We start from the raw sequence: 23,078 nt of genomic DNA, 5'->3' as shown, positions 1-23,078 counted from the left end.
CCTATTCCCCCCAATCAAAATGGGTAGCCGAGAGAAAGAACCGCACCCTGATTGACTTGGTTAATGTCATGTTAGACACTGCGGGTTTATCCAAGATATGGTGGGGGAGACCTTGTTGACTTTATGTCGTGTTCTAAATAGAGCTCCTACTAAGAATAAGGAGAAAATCTCATATGAAGAATGGGAAGGAAGAAAATCATCACTTTCTTATTTGCGCAATTGGGATGCTTGGTGAAAGTTAATGTACCAATAACTAAAAAATGCAATTGAGACCTAAGATAGTGTATTGTATTTTTCTGGGATATGCTCATCAGCGTATTGCCTATAGGTTTTTAGTAGTTAAATATGAGGTATCTGACATGCTAGTCTATACAATTATAAAGTCTAGATATGCCACCTTCTTTGAGAACATATTTCCTATGAAGGATATATATAACATTTCTAGCCAAACCTCTAAGATAATTTATAAATCTATCACACCACTTGAGTATTCTGAGCAACCACTCGATCTAGTTCCTGAGGAAGATGACAATGAGGTTCTGAGAAGGAATAAGAGATAAAGGATAATAAAATCCTTTAGTGATGATTTCACTATGTACCTTATGGATGACACTCCCAAGTCAATTTCAGAAGCTTATGGATCTCCAGATGCATACTACTGGAATGAGACTGTTCATAGCGAGATGGATTCTATTCTCGCTAACGGGATTTGGGAAGTCACAGATCGACCTTATGGTTGTAAACATGTAGGTTGTAAGTGGGTCTTTAAGAAGAATCTTATGCCTAATGGTACTATCGAAAAGTATAAGGCTCGGCTTGTGGCCAAAGGTTATACTCAAAAAGAAGGCGAAGATTTCTTTGATACGTATTCACCTGTCACTCGAATGACCACGATAAGAGTACTATTTTTTTGGCTACTTCACATGGTCTTATCGTTCATCAGATAGACGTTAAGACAGCTTTCCTTAATGGAGAGTTGGATGAGAAAATCTATATGGATCAGTTTGATGGGTTTGTAGTAGAAGGTCAGGAGGACAAGGTATGTAAGTTGCTAAAATCTTTGTATGGCCTCAAACAAGCCCCTAAGCAACGACATAAGAAGTTTGATAGAACATTAACATATGCGGGCTTTGTTGTTAATGAAGCTGATAGATGTGTGTATTATCACCATGGTGGGGTGAGGGAGCTATTTTGTGCATGTATATTGATGACATCTTGATTTTTGGAACTTGATGTGATTAATGAGATCAAATCATATCTATTAAGAAATTTTGATATGAAAGATCCAGGAGAGGCTGACGTGATCTTAAACATTAAGTTGATTAGAGATGAGAATGGAATTACACTTCCGCGGTCCTATTATGTGGAAAAAATCTTGAGCTGCTTAGGCTATATGGACAGTAAGATCGCTCCAACACCTTATAATCCTACCTTAATACTTCGAAAGAATAAAAGAATTGGTAAGGATCAACTGAGATACTCCCAAATAATCGGATCACTTAGATACCTAGCTAGTGATACAATGCCTGGCATCTCATTTACTGTAAGCAAATTGAGCTGGTTTACTTCTAACACGGGTGATGATCATTGGCATGTGTTTGATCGAGTCATGCACTACTTGCTAGGTACTATGAATTTTGGACTTCACTATACTAGGTACCTATCAGTACTGGAGGGTTATAGTGATTCAAATTGGATATGTATTCACTCTTCGCAATGCTGCTGTTTCATGAAGATCTTGCAAACAGATCATATTGACGAGGTCAATCATGGAAGCAAAACACAGCGTTAGACACAACCACTGTTGAGGCAGAATGGCTGCATGAGCTCTTAATGGGTTTGCCAGTGGTCGAAAAACTGATACCAGCTTCCCTTATAAACTGTGATAATCAAACCATTATTATCAAAGTGAACAGTTCTAAGAACAACATGAAATCCTCAAGACATGTAAAGAGAAGATTGGAATCTGTCATAAAATTGAGAAACTCCGGAGTGATAGCGTTGTATATCTAAACAGCTAAAAATCTAGCAGATCAATTTATAAAGGGACTATTACGAAATGTGATAGATAATGCTTCAAAGAAAATGGGTGCGAGACTCATGTGAGTTATATAGTAGTGGTAACCCAACCTATATGATTGGAGATCCCATGAATTAGGATCTGGGAAGAACAAGCTATTGGCTAACTGAAGGAGAGTACCACACAACCCACTTGAGTAAAGATTCAAGACTCGCGAAATATGTGTGGTGGGTTGGCTATTGCCTTAATGTATTATGTTGTCTTTAATTAATGAAGAGGCTAACCTACATGGAATTCTTGAAAGAACACCTAAATAAGCCTGACTGTTGGTCGCAATCTATGAGACTTGGGTGATCTATAATGAACTCATGAAGAGACCATGGAGTATGACTTATATGCTCCACCCGCGGGGTAGCCTACTGGCAGTCTAGTATCAGTTATGACTTCAAGTGAAACTTGTTTGCACAAGACTTGCAATTCAAGGCTTAGTAAGTGAAACTTGTTTGCACAAGACTTGCAATTCAAGGCTTAGTAAGTGAAACTTGTTTGCACAAGACATGTAATTCTAGGCTTAGTCTATTATCCAAGTTGTGAATGAATGTAACTTGATATTCTAGGTGGATGTTCAACTTAACAACCTCTACTAAAACACTAGTATATCAAATAATATTAAATCTTCGTCGGACTTTGAGATCTAACGGGGGTTTGTTAGAATATATAGGCTTAGCCTATTATATTTGTATAATTCCAAATAAATCTCAAAGGACCAACCATGTGAGGGAGTTGTGTATTCTAAAGTCCCATATTGCTAATGGAAGTAGATGGAGATCAACTTAAAAGGGTTTCTCTCCTCCACCCACTTAGCATGTGTGGATGAGAGGACTAGAAAAATACACATGCGCGCTCACTTGCCTCACTAGGCCATGGCCAGGGCCGGCGGGGGCAGAGGTCGTGGGCACACAGCACCTGCGTGAATGGTTCATCAAAATCGGGTCCAGTTCCTTGTGCAGATCCGACATTCTTTTTGTGGTTTCTTTCTTTTTGCTGCGTGAGCAAACAGATAAATATATAGAAATTGTGTTGGTCAAGACTCCGATCGTGGTGGCGTAACTGTCTTTGATCGTGGTGCGTCTCAACCGCGTGACTCTCCCTCTATATATATCTGTCAAGTGCCGCACAAAGGAGAGATGTGAGACACTACACATAATTAGGATTTTGCCAATTTCTCTCTATTGCGCTGTCGCACGTAGTCTACTCTATTCTGATGTGCCAGTGTGCACCGATAAACGGGAGAGCAGGTGTCGGTGACACAGGAACCGGGGGGTCCTCGAGTCCCTAGGCCAGAACAGTAGAGTGCCACGTGGCGCCCTCCCTCGGGGATTATCTTTCCGAGGTTCGAGAAGACCAAGTTCCGGGAGAGGGTGCTCGGGGCCATGAACAGTAGTCCCCGAGTACCTGAGTTCCCCGATGATCCAAGAAGACCAAGTGCCGGGAAGAGAGTGCTCGGGGCTGCGAATAGTGGCCCCCGAGCACCCGAGTCCCCCGAGGACCCAAGGAAAGTCAGTTTCGGGAGAGAGTGCTCGGGACCGTGAACAGTGCCCCCCGAGCACTTGTTTCCCCCAGGATCTGAACAGTCAGTTCCGGGAAAGAGTGCTCGGAGCCGTGAACAGTGGTCTCCGAGCATTCGGTTCCCCGAGGACCAAGAAAGGGCATATCCGGGAGAGAGTGCTTGGGGCGGCAAACAGTGGCCCCCGAGTACTCGGTACCCCGAGGGCCTGAGAAGTCCTTCGCCGGTGGCCCCCACAGAGGCCCAGCGGTGAGGTGTCAACTAGTGAGAGGCCTGATGCTGCATTTAAGAGGGCGCGTGGCCTGTCACCTCCAATTGCTCCCCCCACGCTCGCTGCCAGTCCCTGCCACGGTCTGGCAGGGAGGCGTGGGGACATTTAATGTACGGATCCCATCGCGGGACATCCGGCGCGCCTCGGGATAACATCGCGAAGCCCAAAGCGCCCCCCCCCCCTTGCCACCCTGCTGTGTCAGGCCCGCTCTGACCGGACGGGCACGCCGGGCTGCTCGGTGGCTGCCCGGTGGGCCCTCCCCGCGGCGCCCATTGAAAAACGGCATGATGACGAACAAAACCGGACGGGGCGCGTTTTCAACCCGCCCGTCACCTCGCGCAGCAGCCCATGATGGTTGCTTTCCATTTATGGTGCCTCGGAACTCGCGCCATCCTTTCTAGGCACGCTACCACCCCGACGGGTATATATGCGGGGCGGTCTCCCTGGAGAAAGGGGGTTCAATTCAACCAGAGACCAGTTCGGACCGACCAAAGATCAAGACAACAGACGACGAGTACCGAAGAACTAGGAGCACGAAGTTGTAGGCTAGACAAATATTCTTGTAACCCAGCAAACACTCAGAGAGACATTCTCAGAGTATTTATAGCATACACACAGGAGTAGGGTGTTACGCTCAATGCGACCCGAACATGTCTAAAAATCCCCTGAGCATTTACTACTTCCTGCATCCGATCATTCCACTCCACCTGCATCTCATTTACGCCCATTTATTTCACCCGCAAAACAGATTCAAAATCATCCCCCCGCCGAATCTTAAAGGGGTCCCTCCGAATCCCCGCTTGAGGAGTTCACCCTCCGACAGCAGGTCTCTGGAACCCCGTTACCCTTAGGATCCTACATCGAGAGAGGATGAATAAGATTTTTGGGAAGCGCTCGTCGCGACTGCTCACGATCTGCTTCCTCTACATCATCGTGAACTACTTTGACTACTTCGTCTTTGTCATCGCCTACTTAATCAACATCACGATGGACTCTGCATCGACTACTTCATCTTCCTCATCATCTACTGCATCGAGCATCGACAGCACATGGATATCTGCATCTCACGTCGTCATCAGGTATATATGTAAATCCTAGTCGAGTACCTAATCAAGTACATTTACTGATCGAGTACTTAATTGAATATCTTATCGAGAACATACACTAGTCGAGGTATGTTAAGACTTGTAGAATCCTACTCGAGGCTAGTCTAATTTAGTTATGACTAGTTGGAGCTAGTCGGAACACTGTCGTTATTGATTATTTACATCCATTCTTATTTATTTTATATAAAAATTAAATTAAATTAAATTTAAAAGTGCTATTACTTCCAACAGAATCAACACACATTGATATTTCTGTTATTTTATAAGTCTTTTTCTCAATTAAATATGCTAATTTATGATAAAAAGACGGAATACAAAATCAGTAGCCCCGCTGAACACGGAACTATATACATATAGGCGATGCCGCCTTGCCAACTAGAAAGTTGCACTCACTCTAATCGCATGATCTAGCAAAAGATAATAATGCTTTGTGGTGGAATAATCTACACCTAATCTTAAAGAAACACTACTGATCACTCATAGTAAGTACAAGAAAAACCACTGCTATGCTCCCTGATCCTTATCTACTAGTTGGTGGAATAATCTACACCTAATCTTAAAGAAACACTACTGATCACCCATAATTGGTACAAGAAAAACCACTGGTATGCTCCCTGATCCTTATCTACTAGTTGACCAATTAGCTAGCTAGGCAAACCGAACACTACTCAAAGCCATGGGCTTGCTTCTGCTGAATCTTCCTGCTCCAGTGCCAAGATACCACAGCGGCACAGCTTGATGCAAACACCAAACACAGGATGCCACGTGTCCTTTAGACAAAAGTTCTGTTGATTTTCCATTCTCCAATACGGATTAGCAAGAGTACTTTGTAGCGGCATACGCATAGGATTATGGGCTTCGAAGATATTTTATGCTGGGGCCTCTGCAACCGCTGTCAGACGATCGAGCCGACGAGACAATCCAGCTCGCCACTACATGCACCTGGTCGGCATACCACACTAGATGCAGATGATGCTTGTGGCCTATGGCATCGACGTGGACGAATTAATTTCGGAGACAAACTTCATCACACTTGTGTACGCTGGATTAAACTTTGTATGTATTTGGTCGTAAGGTGAATTTGACTAATTTAATTAGGTATATATTTGGTAGCTGTGTTTTCATAAACAACTATGCGTAGCAAATTCCTTTCATAAAGTGCTCTGTACCGTACCACTTATTGTAGACACATGCCATTACTTAAACTTGCAAACTTGCGATGTACAATATGTGGCTGCAAGTTGTAGCTATCATATCCAATCCAAATATTCTCCAACCCCCCAACATGCCACTATTAGTTAGAGTTGGCCATGATGGACTTCTTATGCAGAAAGAGAAGGGGAGACAGTTGTTCCTTGCACAAAGGGTTGACGAAGTTGCAAATCAGAGCATAGTAGTCAGTGAATAACAACATGTGTTTGTCGCCCGGATGATGATGAACATGCTCTAGATGACTCAGTGAAACCACGGTATACAATCTCCATGGCTATTGGCGACGCATTGCAGAAGTAGAGGTGAATCCAATCTCGAGGCATAGTCAGCGTGTCAGATTTGGGGATAGCGACATCAACATAAACGACATGCAATGCTAAACTGACTCGAAGGCAACAAGATCGCTTGCAAATTCTAGCATTGTCTTCCATGGAAGGTGATAGTTGGGGTGGCGCTAGACATTTCAGGCTCGGGAGAGGCAATAAAGAAATTTGTGGGAGAGGAGACTGGGGAGGAAGAGAGAGAAAGAGAGGAAGAAATCGAAATGGACTAAATTTTACGTGAAATAAAAAATAATGATATTTTATATGCGAGTTAAACAATTTGAGTGAAGACACAACAAATTCATGATGTTGCCTTCCTAGTTGGACGTTGGAGACAATTATGTACAAAGATTACACAAGAAAAGCACGTTTCTACTTAGATATACATAGAGAAAACTAATTTCATATTTAATTCTTTTGTAACCTTATAAACTAGTCCCAAAAGGCCAATCTAACAATACACAAGCCAAATAGTTGTAGCATTCCTCCATCTCAAACATTAACCTTCCATAAATTTAATATCCTTGCATATTTTTTACGCTCTAAATGTGAACATCTTCAAAGTCATTGACGAACATAAAAATGAAAATTCTTTATTTTTTGAAATCATAGAAAAACGACAATTCTCAGCTGTGTGTTCTTGTGCATGCATGCATCTAAGGGCGGGCGTGGGCTAGGTCGACCCATTGGATCATCGACCCGCTCCATAAAATGGTGTCCAATGGAGCTAAGGTCCGACCCACAAAACAGGTAAGGGCCGCTGGACTGGATCTAAAAAATCCCTAGGGTTGAGTGAGTCGACCCATTGCTTTGCCTGCGTTACTGCCATGCTCCTCCATCGGCTGCAACGAGGCCCTGCTCCTCCATCGATCGCATCCGCCACACCACCGCTGCCCAATCTATCTCCGGTAGCAAGCCACGCCACCGCCTGATCTATTGTTCCTCTCCCCCATGCTCCCAGTAGCAAGCTGCGACGCCGCCTCCTCTTCACGATTCGGCTGATAGAAAGCCACATCATCGCCTCCACTTTATGCGACAGTCGATGGGTAGCGGTGCCTCCTCCTCCTCTTCACGCGACATCCGAGAGGAAGAGGCAAAGTGATCCTCCTTGCTACCAGGAGTTTGTACAGCCAGTGAGTGTGAGCCTCTTGCTCCATCCATATCTGTCATTTCTTGATTTGATTCTTTCTCTCCTGGTCACTCTCCCTTACTCTAACATATCCTCACCCTCAGCTTGCCTTCCTCCTCTGTGAGATCAAGAGGTGGCAGCCAAGAAGGCGAGCAACTCAACTAGATTAGCAGTGCAAGAAACAAGGAAGGAAGGAAGCGTATGAAGCAATACATGAATAGAGGTAACAACCGATGTGACCAAATCTTTGTGCCCATCTAAGGCCTAGCTTTTTTCAGAGGGAGGGGGGAGCCACACAAATCATTTGTGCTTAGGCAATGTAGAGCATTGTGTTGTGTCACCATCGTGTGTCGACATACATAAATGTATCTACTCATTGTACATGCTCATATGAATCGGCAAATCAGTGTGATCGATGTCGAGGTGAGAGGTGGAAGGCACAATAGCAGGAACAAAATAGACAAACTTTAATTTGTAAGAGATATACAAGAGAACTAGAACTTTAATTTTTATGATACATTGCTACTAGCTTATGTTTGGGCATCTTTTAGATTCAGAAAATGAAGAAATATTGGTGGGAGGTGGAAAGAAGATGGAGGCGCCTCACTTGCAGTGGAGCCCAGCGATAGGTATTACTAATGATGTTGAAATGCTTGGTGAGGATGTTGGTGAGGATTCTGGTGGTAGAGAGGATGTGGGTGATGGTGGCAAGGATGAAGATGAACATGTTGAGGATGATTGCGTTGAGGCAAGAATTAAACTTGGGATGGTTGATGGATTCATATATGGTGAGGAAAAGAGGCAATTCAAATCTAAGGTTTGGATTGAATTCCTAAAAGTCTGTGTGGGTGGTTTAGTTGTCAAAGGACAATGCAAGCACTGCAATGCTTAGATCACTGCCAAGCGTGGGGTAGGAACTAGTGCAATGACAAATCACCTAAAGAGATGCAAGATAAGGAAAAGGGTAATGGATGTTGTGAATCAGCTCAATGCCATTGTTATGTTTCCTAAAGGAGTTTCTTTGGAGGATTGGACATTTAATCAAGACATTTCGAGGAGAGAGTTGGTTCGAGTGATTTCCCTTCATGAGCTACCATTCTCAATAGTAGACTATGATGGTTTTCAAAGGTTTGTGTCTAGCTTGAGCCCTATCTTCCAGATGGTATCAAGGAGGACAATCAAGATTGATTTCATGAAAGTTTTTGAAGATCACAAACAAGTACTTCGAGAGATATTAAAAAATGTCAACAACAGAGTTTCATTGACAATGGATATGTGGATGTCCAATCAGACTTTATGCTACATGTGCATCACGTGTCATTGCATCAATGATGACTGGAAGATGCATAAGAGGGTGTTGATGTTCAGTTTCATGAAGTCACCACTCACGGGTGTGGCAATGTTCAATGCTATCCTTAATTCCATCAAAGAATGGAACATTAAAGATAAGTTGTTTGCAATCGCATTTGACAATGCCAACAATAATAATGCAATGGCCAATCTCTTGAAGGAGAACTTGCTAGAGAAGCACATGCTACTTGGGAAAGGAATGTTGTTTCACCATCGATGTGCTGCCCATGTTCTAAACTTAATATTTCAAGCAGGGTTCAAAATCCTAAATCCAATTGTCTACAAGATACGGAGAAGTGTGAATTTATTCAAGAGTCTCAGTCGCGGAAGCAAAATTTTGAGGATATTATTTAGCAGCTAGGGATCTCATGTGGAAAGCGCCCTGGTATTGATGTGTCAATTCGTTGGAACTCAACATATCTTATGGTGAACAATGCTTTGGAGTTGAAAAGAGCTTTTGAATACCTTACATTGCATGGTCCAGAATACACAAATGCACCCACTATTGAGGATCGGGAAAAAGCACGGTTAGTGTGCAGACTGCTGAAAGTGTTCTTTGATGCAACTAAGGTCATCTCAGGATCACTTTACCCAACAGCAAACTTGCATTTTTATGAGATCTGGGAAGTTAAAGTGGCATTGGAGAATGGAAATTCTAAGGAGAACCTTGACCTCTTTGAGACAATCGAGTACATGCAGAGGAAGTTCAGAAAATATTGGAAATTGATATGGTTGCAAATCTCAATTCGTGTTCTTTTATATCCAAGATTCAAGTTTGTATTCAATGAGTTCCGTTTGAATCAAGCATTCGAGAGTGATGTTGCATCTAAGATTGCAATATTAAATAGGGTATTTCTACGGCTATATAATGATTTCTCTCAAATGAATGTTGACAGTTAAGAGGTGACACAACAAGTTGCTAATGCTCAAGCGGCTACAAATGCAAGTGGAAGATATGGAGATTGGGATAGCCATATGAGCCTTAGTGCTTGCTTAGCAAGTGAGGTATCCTTTGAGCTTGAGACATAATTAGCAACACTCCCAATTCCTTGTGGTGATAACTTTGACATTCTTTCTTAGTGAAAGAGTAACTCGCTTGAGTATCCCACTCTTTCACGTATGGAGCGAGATATTTTAATGATACCTGCTTTAACAGTTGCCTCAGAATCAGCATTTAGCACCAGAGGGATAGAGATATCTGATTTTTTGAAGCCAATTAACTCCCGAGACAGTGGAAGCCCTAATATGCCTTCAGGATTGGATGCAAGTTTCTGGTAAAACCAAAATATATATGCAATCCTGTTAAGTTTGTAAGTAAAAATTATTTTGAAAGTCTTTTGGGTAGGTTCATCTCAACTACGTATCATCATACCAACGGATTAGCGTAAATTTTCTACCGCGTGTACAGCCCCCTCCTACAAAAAGCAAGTCGCCTACAATGATTAGGTTCAGTTGTATGCACCAAAAACCTCGGATTCCGCGGGGTAAATCCATTAAAAAAGAAGCTATTCATGACTTTGTTGAGCAAGCTGATCAATCTGAATGACCTACTGAACCAGATAATAGTGAGTTTTGATATAGGCTATTGAATCTGATAATAATGATTCTGAATGACCTATTGAATCGCCGTATGTCACACTAATGTCATCTAATGATCTTAAAATTAGCTACAATAATAAGGTAGATCAGGGATATAGTACTGGTGGCAAACTGTATAGGACGAGTTCAAATATTTTGTCCATTGTATAGTTGTACTGCTGCTGATGCATTAAGATTGATGTTGCCAAACTGCTTACTGCAGTACTGCTACATGCATCATCTATTTTTATTCGTGAATTGTTTTTAATTCCTTCGAAAGGTCACTCGTGGCTCTTCTCTCATTCGCAGCTATGTGGTTCGAATCTATTCGGCTATATGAAGATTTCTTCCCTGGATGATAGTTGGTCTCTCCTATTTCATATGCTGTTAAATGTATTGATGTGTAATATGGAGGCAGATGAGTTGTATCACAATCTGTTAAAAATTTTAATGACATAACGATCTGTTAATTTCTTTTAAAGTGTTATGGATATCAGAAGGAGCTGGTATATGTATGGATATGTTTCTCTTTTTTGTGAGATGTATACAAATTCATACAAATGTTAGAAACACCCCCGACCATAGCATCCAGATAGGATCGACCCACAACCAAGGTTCACAAAACCGTTTGGATCTCAAAAACCTCTCCTCGATGGTAACTGGAAATTCATGGTAATCGCAAAAACCGCTAAAAAATTGGTAGGAATTCGTTCAAAATTCACTCGGTAAATTTGAAATTCAAAGAAAAAAATCGACCGAATCGACATTCGGTAACCGATAGAATTACACTGGTTACCGAGCACATTCAATGATTTATCGACCGATTTTTTTATATTTTTCACATTGTCAATAACCGTTCAGTTTTAGCGATTTATCGAGCGGTTTTCTCGAATTTCAGTGAAATTCAACAAAAAAAACCAAAAAATAATTCAACCTTGTAAAATCAATAACTAATTCATCTAAGCTTCAAATCAGGTAAAACAAATTTTGTTGGTTTCCATGTAACATGATCTACATGATAAAAGTATTTATACTCATAAAAAGTTGAATATTCTTCAAGAAAATGTATTTGCTAAACTAAGTTAAATGCATAGTTTACTCTTTGCTAATCCAAAAATCATAAAGCCAATTTTGTTAGTCTTCTTATATGATCCTATGTTTTCTAAAAATACATGAACTCATGAAACAATTATGATAATATGCAGGATTGTGTAAATGTATTGTAACTAGATTAATTCATAACTAACTCATCACACCTCTAAAATTAGTGAAACCACTTTTATTAGTTTACTTATACTATTATTTATGTAGAAAAAATTGTAGACATGAAAAAGTTAATTACAACGTTATTTCTTAAAATATTCACTTTATGCTTGTAAACTTTGTAAAAATTATGGAGAAATTAATAAAACTCTAAATGAAGTAAAACCAATTTTAAAGATTCTCTTAAGATACACCCTACATAAGAAAAATATGTGTTTATATGCTAAACTTTTTCTTAATATAAGTGAATAAATGAAACAACTTTTTTCTTTTTTTTCAAACTTTCTCCCTATACAATATGATGCAAACGATATTATTTTTAATTGTCTTTTGTTTTTTCTAGAGGTCTTAGAATTGTCTCTATTTTTTTTACAAAAAATATTTTTTATTTTTTAAAATTTAAATTCAAAACTCCTTTAATTTACAAATACGAGCTCAAATCAAATCATCCAGGATAAATTGAACCCTGCCCGAAACACCCCCATCAGGTCATGCGGACCAAACGGTCCCAGCAAACTGGATCGACCCATGGTCCTCAGTTAGTTGCATGGGGATACGTGGAGCAGGTCTGGTTCGATCATCCATTCACGCGGCAATTCCTTCTCTCTCTCTCGCCTCCGCAGTGTCCGAAACACCCCCGGCCGGCGAAGACGTTCTCTTCCTGTCCCAAGCGACAGCTGGCAGCGGCACGTGCCGAGGCGCCCTCCCAGGCCGACACGTGCCCCTGTGGCACGTGCCGGGGTGGGTCCCACCCCCTCTCCCGATCTCGTCCAGTGCCCGGATATTTCTACGTGTCCCCCTACCCCCCTCCCCGGCGCTCGGAGCTCTCTGCGCGGACGCTCGCACGGCGAGCCGTCCAGGGCCGTCGGATGGGATCGGGCGGCGAGGGAAGCGCGGCAAGTGGATAGGGCTCAGGCCAGCGTGGTCCCTTTCGCTTTCGCAGATAAGATCGTGGGCTTCCAGCTAGCGCTGGCATCGTGTGATCTGCCAATTTGCGAACGGCCCCTCAAGTTTTTGGAAACTGCACATTGCTGTTGGGGGGGGGGGGGTGAGATAATGAGACTGTCTGCATCAGGCACAAGGCTTTTTTCTAGTGTACGATTCTTCGTTTAATTCAGTCGCAGATGGGATCAACGGATGAGCTTAGATTTAGAAATTGCAGGTAATTACGCACGCGAGCACGTCATTATCCGGCCAGTTTTGAGAGAATTGATGAGCTGATCGCAAAGCATCTCGGCCATTGTTTCTTGAGAGAAGTAGTAGGGTCCTCCCGTCCCAAAGTCAAAAGATTGTACCCTAAAAAGGAACAAAAGTCCGAGACGGAGCGATGAGTTAAGAGTCCATGTTTTACAAGACACTTGCTCGAGAAAGGAATAAACATAAACATGGTCTTAAATTACCGTGTTCATACCGCTGGTGACATGTCTAAACATCATGAAATCAAGATCTTCTTCTCCTTTTCAAATTATATAAGCCTGCAAAAGAAAGTTTGCTATCTACAGATAACAAGAAATATATTCCACTCTCAGACGACGTTTTAATTGGATGTACCACAATACTTTACTCGTAGTCACGCTGCTGCTCAGCTCGGCTGCCAACGGGAAGGAAAAAAAAAAGAGAGAGAAAGAACTGCAGCTTGCAAAGTTAATCTCTTCTCTCTCCTTATCTCCTCCTTACTTAAACTAACAGATCGGCCTCCCGGAACGCAGCTCTTGCGATCCTCAAGAGCCGCTTCCCAGCACGCGACCCAAAGCAAAGAATCGTTTCCCTCCCGTCCAGTGATAGTGCTCGCACGCTGTCGGCAGTCCGGCATCTCCTAAATCTTCCTCCCCGGAAAGGGATTTTTCCTCCGCCCTGTCTGATCCTTTTCTTGAGCCATTTCTGCTGAACTGCGAGGTGTGCGTCTGAGTGAGAGAGCAAATGCTGGTCCAAGAATCTGTCGTCGTCGGCGAGCACGCGGGATTCTCTTGTCCCGTGGCGGTTTGTGAAGATAGTGGGCGTCCGAGCTGGAGCACCTGAGATGTTGTTGCTTGGTCGTTGTGTGGATTGATTTTGGCCGAAAGCTGTTGGTTTTTTGGGGAAAGGAAGGACTTTTTGGTGTTTGATTAGTTCTCGCGGTGATTCGATTCCTTGCCTCGCTAAATCTTGCCAAGATTTCTCCGCCGTAGCCCGTAGACTGGTAGATCCTTTTCCTTCCCGGCCGTGCATTCTTGCTCTGCTTCTTGGTTCTGCAAATTCTTCGCCGATTCACCGGTATCTTGAGGTTTTGGTAGAGATTTGTGTGAGGAGGGGGGGTGAAGATTAAATCTTGGAGGAGCTTGGTTTTAGTTTGCGGGATGGTGTCGAGATCCTACTCCAACCTCCTGGAGCTCGCCTCCGGCGGCAGCGGCGGCGATCCCCTGCCGTCGCTCGGGCGCCGCCGGATACCGCGCGTGGTGACGGCGTCCGGTATTGTGCCGGACCTCGACTGCTCCGACGACGAGGCGGCGGCCTCTGACCACTCCTCCCACGCGCCGCGGGAGCGCGCCATCCTCGTCGCCAACCAGCTCCCCATCCGCGCCTCCCCCCGCGCCGGTGGCGCCGGCTGGGACTTCTCGTGGGACGAGGACAGCCTCCTGCTGCAGCTCAAGGACAGCCTCCGCGCGCACCATGGCCGCGAGGACATGGAGTTCATCTACGTCGGTGGCCTCCGCGACGACGTCCCGCCGGCCGACCACGAGGTGGTCGCGCAGGAGCTCCTCGAGGGCTTCCGTTGCGTGCCCACCTTCCTACCCGCCGACCTCCGGTCCCGGTTCTACCACGGCTTCTGCAAGCAGCAGCTGTGGCCACTGTTCCATTACATGCTGCCACTGTCACCGGAGCTGGGCGGGCGCTTCGACCGCCTGCTGTGGCAGGCCTACGTGTCCGTCAACAAGATCTTCGCGGACAAGATCCTAGAGGTGATCAGTCCCGATGAAGACTTTGTGTGGGTGCATGATTACCATCTGATGGTGCTGCCAACATTTCTGCGCAAGCGGTTTAACCGGGTGAAGCTGGGGTTCTTCCTCCACAGCCCGTTCCCATCATCGGAGATTTACAAGACTCTGCCGGTGCGCGAGGAGCTGCTCCGGTCGCTGCTGAATGCCGATTTGATTGGGTTCCACACCTTTGATTATGCCAGGCATTTCTTGTCCTGCTGTAGCAGGATGCTCGGGTTGAAGTACGAGTCTCAGAGGGGCTACATTGCGCTGGAGTATTACGGAAGGACGGTTACTATCAAGATATTGCCAGTGGGAGTTCACTTGGAGCAGTTGCAGTCAGTCCTCAACCTCCCGGAGACTGGGGACAAGGTCGCTGAGCTTCTCAAGCAGTTCTGTCATCGCAACCGGCTGCTGCTGCTCGGTGTAGATGATATGGATATCTTTAAAGGCATTAGCTTGAAACTTTTGGCATTTGAGCAACTCTTGATGCAGCATCCAGAGTGCAGAGGAAAGGTGGTGCTGGTACAGATTGCTAATCCGGCAAGGGGGCGGGGAAAGGATGTGAAGGAGGTACAGGTAGAAAGCTATGCTATGGTAAGTCGCATCAACGAGGCATTTGGGCAGCCAGATTACCAGCCAGTTATACTGATCGATAGGCCACTGCAATTCTATGAGAGAATGGCATACTATGTCGTAGCAGAGTGCTGTTTGGTTACTGCAGTGAGAGATGGCATGAATCTTATCCCGTACGAGTACATAATTGCTAGACAAGGTAATGAGAAGATAGACAGGATACTGGGTCTCAGCCCATCGACAAGGAAGAAGAGCATGCTTGTTGTGTCAGAGTTCATCGGCTGCTCCCCTTCCCTAAGCGGTGCTATTAGGGTGAACCCTTGGAATATTGATTCAGTGGCTGATGCAATGGACTCTGCATTGGAGATGCCCGAAGGGGAGAAGGTGTTACGACACGAAAAGCATCACAGATATGTGAGCACACACGATGTCGGGTACTGGGCAAACAGCTTCTTGCAAGATCTTGAGAGGACTTGCCTTGATCACAACAGGAGGCGTTGCTGGGGCATAGGATTTGGGCTAAAGTTCAGGGTTGTAGCCCTTGATCCAAACTTCAAAAAGCTTGCAGTTGAGCACTTGGTCTCAGCCTACCGGAGGACGACCACACGTGTCATTCTCCTGGACTATGATGGGACGCTGATGCCACAGACATTGTTTGGTAAGAGTCCGAGCTCAAAGACGATAGACATCTTGAATAGCCTTTGTCGTGACAAGAAGAACATGGTCTTCCTTGTGAGCACAAAGAGTCGGATGACTTTAAATGAGTGGTTCTCACCATGTGAGAACCTAGGACTAGCTGCTGAGCATGGCTACTTCCTCAGGTGACTCCTGCAAATTCTAAGCAATGTCTCACATTTTATCATAATAAGTTAATTTGTTACGCACATTTATCTTCTCATCTACTGAAAAATACCAATGCTGCCAATGGTGTAGGCTGAGAAGAGACGCAGAATGGGAGACATGCGTCCCAGTCACAGACTGCAGCTGGAAGCAAATTGCAGAACCTGTGATGAAGACTTATACCGAGACGACGGATGGGTGTACAATTGAGGACAAGGAGACTACGATTGTTTGGTGCTATGAGGATGCTGATCCTGATTTCGGATCTTGCCAAGCCAAGGAGCTCCATGACCATCTGGAGAGTGTCCTTGCAAATGAGCCAGTTTCAGTGAAAGCTGGCCTGAACCATGTCGAGGTGAAGCCACAGGTAGGCTTTCTGATGCTCACATCCGTATCAGTTCCTGTGTCGTCACAAGTAACTAAATGCCAATCTTGAACTTTCTTTGCAGGGTGTAAGCAAGGGCCTCGTGACGAAGCGGATCCTTTCAACAATGCAGAAGCGAGGCAACCTGCCGGACTTCATCCTCTGCATCGGAGACGACCGCTCCGACGAGGACATGTTCGAGGCGATCACCACTGCGGTGAATGGCCCATCCCTGAACCCAGAAGCCGAGGTCTTCGCCTGCACCGTTGGCCGCAAGCCCAGCAAGGCCAAGTACTACCTGGACGACCCTGCGGACATCGTGCGCCTGATCCAGAGCCTCGCCAACGTATCCGACCAGATGCACGGCGCACCCCCTGCCGCCACGGACACGGTACCGAGGTGAACAGCACTGGTCTGCACGCCATTAGCTCTAGGCAGCCCTATGAAAACCTTTCGGCATGGATCATCGCTCGCTGTTCCCAGGTGTACATGCTCCAGGAGCCAATCAATGAACGTGTCGATCGGCATCGTCCGAGCGTGCTTGCGTGTGTCGCTTCCTTGTCGAATCTTCAGCCGATGTGTTTTCATAAACTCAGGCGCATCATCATTTCTGTTAATTTCTCATCAATTTTTTTTCGACTTTTCATCGCTTGAGGCCCCAAAGATTTGCTGAAATGTAGTGCGCGCAACCTTTGGAGCTGCTGCTTTTGCTATCTGTCAGTCTTGGCCGCCGTCTCCATCGCTGTGTCTGGTGCGCGTCTCCTTTCGCTGTTTGCGGATTGTGCAGTGGAGGCGTGAATAGTTCTCTTTGCTAGGATTAGGCCCTGCTACTCTCCTAGCCTCATTGCAGCAAATGGTGGTCAGCAACAGTGGATGTGGTGGTTGCACTCACTCACTCGCAAAGTTGTGGTAGCCTTATCCAGTTATCCTTCTACCAAATGGGGCAAAGGTTGCAGCCTAATCATGCTGGTAGGATAAAGAGATCCCCTTCCCCAGGACTTGAGTAAATTAGTAGTAGTAGCGATACCTTTCGTCCTCGATTGGTTGTCTTCTAGATCCGTCCGGTTCCGTCTTGGATGGAAGGTGTGGCTGGAGTGGAGTGTAAGCGAGTGCAAGTGAAAACACACACTGCCAGACAAGGGCAAGGCAGCTGGGTTTGGTGCCTGGTTAGGTTTGGTTGGGTAGCTCGGTGAAAATCTTGGTCAGTAGCGGCATGGTTTAGCCCTACACGGCAGTGATTTTTCTTGAGGATACGATTCCGTGGCTCTTAGACTGTGAACGGCCTGTTTGAACGGCTGAGTATTTTTAGTTTATGGAATTCATGAACTTGAAGCAATGGATTCACTAAAGATGTTTAAGTGAGCAATTTTATTTCTATTTTAATCTAAAAATAAATATTTAAATCATCTAATCTTAACTTCTAAATATAGATGTGGAGTTGGAGTTCTAACAAATAGTGTCTTACTACTAATCTTGGGAGCTCAAGCCCTTCTACCGTCTGACACTCCCACTATAGCCCCGTTTCATTCTTTGCAAAAGGAGAATAGCCCCTCCAAGCCCCTTTTCATTTTTTTACAAAAGGAGAAGGAGAGAGATAAAATAAAGGAGGAGAAAGAATAAGATCCGTGTTCCTCTTCGTAACTTCGCTGCGTCGGTCAGTCCCCGACAGTCATCTTTTAGCCTTGCGGCGGATGGGTTATCTCGTCGCCGGTGGCGGCTGACGATGACGTGCGCGGTGGCGTCAAGACGCACGCGGGTGAGGTCAGGTCGTCCGCGGCGGGGTCGTCTCGCCTCATAATAATCGCCGCGATAAGGTCTGGCCGAACTGGTCGCGTCGCAGTTATCCGGCCGGAGACGAAGAGATCAATCAATCGGCTCGATGATGTATTAGTTTACGGGCAACTTGTCGTGGAAACTACGCTGCCTACGAGTTGTATAGCTAATCGTTAGCAGTTCGCTGTTTCCTCCTCAGGATTGCTCGGTCAAAGGCTTAGGGCTCGAATGAGACGGAGAGAACTAAAACGAATGAATACGAAAAATGATGCACAAATTCGATGTAATCTTACATGAATCAGAAGCAGAGGATAGTGTAGAAATACAGGATTGTGTAGAGGTAGGTGTTTGGAGAAGAGCCGGAAATTTCGTAGGAAAACATAGAGGAGATAGGTTGTCTTGGCATCTCAAAGGGGAATTTCCATCAAGTGGAGCAAATGTTTAGATCCTTCCAATAAGTGGAGGAATGGAATAGCTACTATGAGAAAAATTTTAAAACGTCCCTAATTCTGGAGGCAGGAGAAAAAGATATCCTAATAGGATATAACTAGAATACTTGTGTGTTGGCTCCCCCTCATTGGGTCTGTGTACTGGGCGCTTTGAAATGGGCCATAAATTGTTGGACTGAAAATAAAAATCCACGAAGGCAGTCCAACTGCCGCGGAGGAACTCGATGCAAGAGATGAGTTAGTTGTCGAGGCTCCGTGCGAGGATGTGGGGTTTGGCGGCGAGCATGCAGGGCTGGAAGCAGGTCTCGATGTAGGGGACGAGGGAGTTGTCGAGGCTCTGCGCGAGGATGTATGGTACCGTGTTTAGCATATTAGACAGGATCTTTAACTAAACTTGAGTTAGGAAACATGAAAGAAAGGTTTATTTAAACATCATCTATGAAATTATTTGAAAAACTGTTTGTTATATTGCGCTATGTTCTTACAAGAACATCTCTTTTGGACGAAGAAGCTAATCAGAATAATTTACTGCTAACATAGAAATAGCTTTAACATACAAATACTTTATATGCAATGAAACAGCAACATGTTTTTTTCAAAGCATTAAGTACAGGAAAACATTCCGTTTCCATCAAAGAGGATGATAAGACTGAAATTTTCATATTTATTATCTGAACATGCATAATTACAAATCCATCAGAACAAAAGTTTAGGATTATTACCACCTTTAACTTATACTCATTTCGTTGTACCACTCATGTGATTATTTTGTGATTGCCGATTTAACCCTGAAAAATAATACATTTCCATCATGAAGTTCTCTATTAAATCTAGCACATTCAAGGGAAAAATAAAGAAAAAAATTATTTGAGAAATATAATAAAATAAACATCTGCGAAATAGAAGTGTGATACGTCACCAGCAACAGTAATACCAAAAGATATTTTCCGATCGTGGTAAGTCACCATCGATCAGCTGCTCTATCCGTTTAGTCTTGGACTCGGCTAGTCTAGAATAGTGGTGAGATCATTTTAAAAAATCATCTTCTATAACACTGTTATAGCATCATCTAATACTATTATAATACTTTTTATTTTTTAATTTTTTTATCTTTAGTAGCTACTTTATTTTCTATCGTTCATTATTCTTTCCATTTCTTCTATCTACAATCATTTTTTCTAAACAATATTACGGGATCTCCGATACTCCCACAAATTTACCGATCCACCGATCCTGTCTCCTCCCTGATTGCCTGCCGCATCATGTAGAGGGCGATACCGTGCCTGCTAACTAGATGTGGGCCAAGATCGATCGGCAAAATTATTGTACAGGGATACTGTGTCCACTGGAGTTGGTCACGCAACACACGCTACCGGCTTCGATTCGAGGCTCGGCGACACACACGACAGTTGATGTTGCAGATGGATATCCGCGAACACACCAGCGTATACGAGACGTCGATGTCACCGCCGCCGCGCACGAACCGGCGCGCAACACACGTTGCTGCTATCTTCGAAGGCAGTCCAACTGCTGCGAGCCTCCATCGTCCTCCAACTTTGTCCGCCGATGTAGACGGAAGCGTGCGAAAGAGTGAGATCTCTCGCCGCGGACGCAGACGGTCCGTCTCTGTCACACTGGAGCCGTTTGGTGGAGGTGGAGGACGGCGCCGGCTCGATAGTCCGACATTCTTGACCAAAGCAATCAAAGTTTTACTCTTCTAACTAGATCGAAACTGAAGAGGAAAAACCAAGGCATGACGATTTTTTAATCGAAGAGGAACCAAACGGGAAAAGGAGCAGTATTTTAGCTTTTGATTGTGATGTCAAAAGTCAGCAAACTTAAAATCCAAAATTAAACAATATAAACGTATTTATCAAAATAGATAATATATCATCGTATTTATAAATTTAGCATCCGTATTCGACGTATCATTTACCGAAAATGAATTTTCGGTACACCGTACGCCGAAAACCTCATATTCGGCACACCGTGTGGCCAATACGGTTGATATTCGGCAACCGTATTCGCCACACGGTGTGCCAAATACGGACTATAGTGCCATATTCGCTACACGATGTGCCGAATATGGGCTACAGTACCGTATTCACCACACGGTGTGTCAAATATGACCGTGTGCCGAATGAGTAACTGCACAGCAGGCAAAGGCTATATTCAACACACTGTGTGTCGAATATGGCTCTGTAACCCGTATTCGACACATGGTGTGCTGATTACGGTTGATATTTAGCACATAGTACTATATTCAGCACATAGTGTGCCGAATATGATCAGGTCTGCGATTTTTTAACGTACAGTGTACCAAAATTCTATTTTCAATAAATGATGTACCAAATATTAATACTAAAATTGTAAATACGGTAACATTTTATCTATTTCAATAAATACACTCATATATATTATCTAATTTTAGATTTTATCCTACATTGCCTTATCCTTTATACTATACCCCTTCTTCTCCCTAGCGTTCTCTAGAATCCTCGCATCAATAAAGGTCACCCCATTCTCCCACTCGAGTTCTCCCGAAGCGCACGTGTTACTTAAGCTAGCTCCTTTGCTATCGGACGCTCCAAGATCCGCACTGTCTTCAATCCGATGGCTCCGACCTACCTGCTGACGTGGGCTAACGAGGGTAGAGTAATCTTACACGAATTCGGTTATTGAGATGCTACTATATTCCAGACACAGTCTTATTCTAGGAGATTGGCTCACAGTATTATGCCCACGTGTAAAAAGAGAATATGTGTCATTTTGAATATTAATATGGTCTAAATAACACAGCTTTAATCAGTAATTTTCATTAAAACCATATAATAAAATCTGATAGAATTATACGTTATGGAAATATGTTTCAAGAAAAAAATGTGCAATATTATTTTCACATTCATAGAGATATCAATGGCCAAAGTTTAAAAGTTTAACTAAAAGAATTCCAAAACAACACATTAGTTTCTTGACTAATTCCACCAAGATTTTGCTATTAGGTCAGAAAAGGATGCTTCAGCTTGTTGCTATATCCAACTTGAAGTAGAGAAGGATGAATTCTTTTTAAAAAGTTAGAACAATGTTGGACAAAGCGTTAGAACAGAAACTGTGTTCACCTAGACGATAGATGCAGACAGATGGTCACCCTGTGACTAGCATATACGCTACCCAAATGATTTTACTGTAGCAGTAAAAATACAAACATATATATATTTTCAAGTGAGATTTGAGACATACATTCCAAATATAGAAATGCAGCTTTAATCATCTATTGTCCTCTAGTTCATCAATCAATAATCATCAACAATTTGAATTATTTATATGGCTATAAAAACAAGGTAGTAGAGTATAGATCCGGCAGACCACAGATGGCAGAGGAGTTGTGGAGCGACGAGGCAGCCCCGAGCACTCTCTCCCGAGCACTTCGGTGAGACCTTGGGGGAACCGAGTCCTCGGGGGCTGCCACGTGCAGCCCCGAGCACTCTCTCCCGAGCACTTCGGTGAGACCTTCGGGGAACCGAGTCCTCGGGGGCTGCCACGTGCAGCCCCGAGCACTCTCTCCCGAGCACTTGGGTGAGACCTTCGGGGAACCGAGTCCTCGGGGGCTGCCACGTGCAGCCCCGATCACTTTCTTCCTGGTACTTGGACTCTGCAGGTCATCGGGGAACTGGGGTGCTCGGGAACCAGAGGCTGCGGCCCCGAGCACCTTCTCCCGGAACTTAGTTTTTCTCATCCTGCAGGGTGGACCTCGCGGGATGGTGACACGTGGCGGACGGCCGGCCTGGTCTCGGGACTCAGGGACCCCTGGTTCCTGATACACCGACAGTATCAATGTTGGTTCTCGAACCGATAGTAATAACCTATAATTATCACTGTTACTTAATCACTACCGGTTCAAAAACCAGTAGTAAAACAATTTTTAAACCAGTGATGATGATGGAATCTGTAGTAGTGGTACTTTCATATACTCATGATTAAGTGCCTATGAACAATACCACGTGGAAGAAACCAACGATCAAAATTTAACTCTAGAGACAGTACCAAAATAAAACCAAACTTGTAAAGATTTTTTTAAATAATATTATTTTATTGGAAAATTAAAAAACAATATTCAAAATAGGAAAATCACAAAAAATATGTGGTAGTCGGCACTCCAATTGCCAACTAGCCATCTATCGGTAATCGAAGTGCCGATTAGTCCCTTATCGGCAATCAGATAGCCGATATATAATTCCCCAAGGACCTGTCAGCACTCTAATTGCCGACAGATCTTGTGTCTCACAGACGATATTTGTAA

The 23,078-nt window shown here is 44.1% G+C and overlaps 1 protein-coding gene across 1 annotated transcript; it reads left to right on the top strand.

Moving 5' to 3' along the window:
• Positions 1–13,367: 13,367 nt before the first annotated feature.
• On the top strand, positions 13,368–17,202 carry LOC133901175 (alpha,alpha-trehalose-phosphate synthase [UDP-forming] 6-like). Its single transcript, XM_062342452.1, has 3 exons — positions 13,368–16,173; positions 16,286–16,559; positions 16,642–17,202. Exons 1-3 carry the CDS (start codon positions 14,156–14,158, stop codon positions 16,957–16,959), a joined length of 2,610 nt encoding a protein of 869 aa, XP_062198436.1. The 5' UTR covers positions 13,368–14,155; the 3' UTR covers positions 16,960–17,202.
• Positions 17,203–23,078: the final 5,876 nt, after the last annotated feature.

Source organism: Phragmites australis, chromosome 20 (assembly GCF_958298935.1).
Source record: "Phragmites australis chromosome 20, lpPhrAust1.1, whole genome shotgun sequence".
NCBI lineage: Eukaryota > Viridiplantae > Streptophyta > Magnoliopsida > Poales > Poaceae > Phragmites > Phragmites australis.
Note: the sequence above shows the minus strand (reverse complement) of the source record. Positions and strands in the feature narration are given on the sequence as shown.

What these genes read in the sequence shown, in the direction of transcription:
- LOC133901175 (XM_062342452.1), top strand. Translation starts at nt 14,156, where the DNA reads ATGGTGTCGAGATCCTACTCCAACCTCCTGGAGCTCGCCTCCGGCGGC. An exon ending in GAGCATGGCTACTTCCTCAG is followed by an intron (nt 16,174 to 16,285) that starts GTGACTCCTGCA and finishes CCAATGGTGTAG; the next exon opens with GCTGAGAAGAGACGCAGAAT. An exon ending in ATGTCGAGGTGAAGCCACAG is followed by an intron (nt 16,560 to 16,641) that starts GTAGGCTTTCTG and finishes CTTTCTTTGCAG; the next exon opens with GGTGTAAGCAAGGGCCTCGT.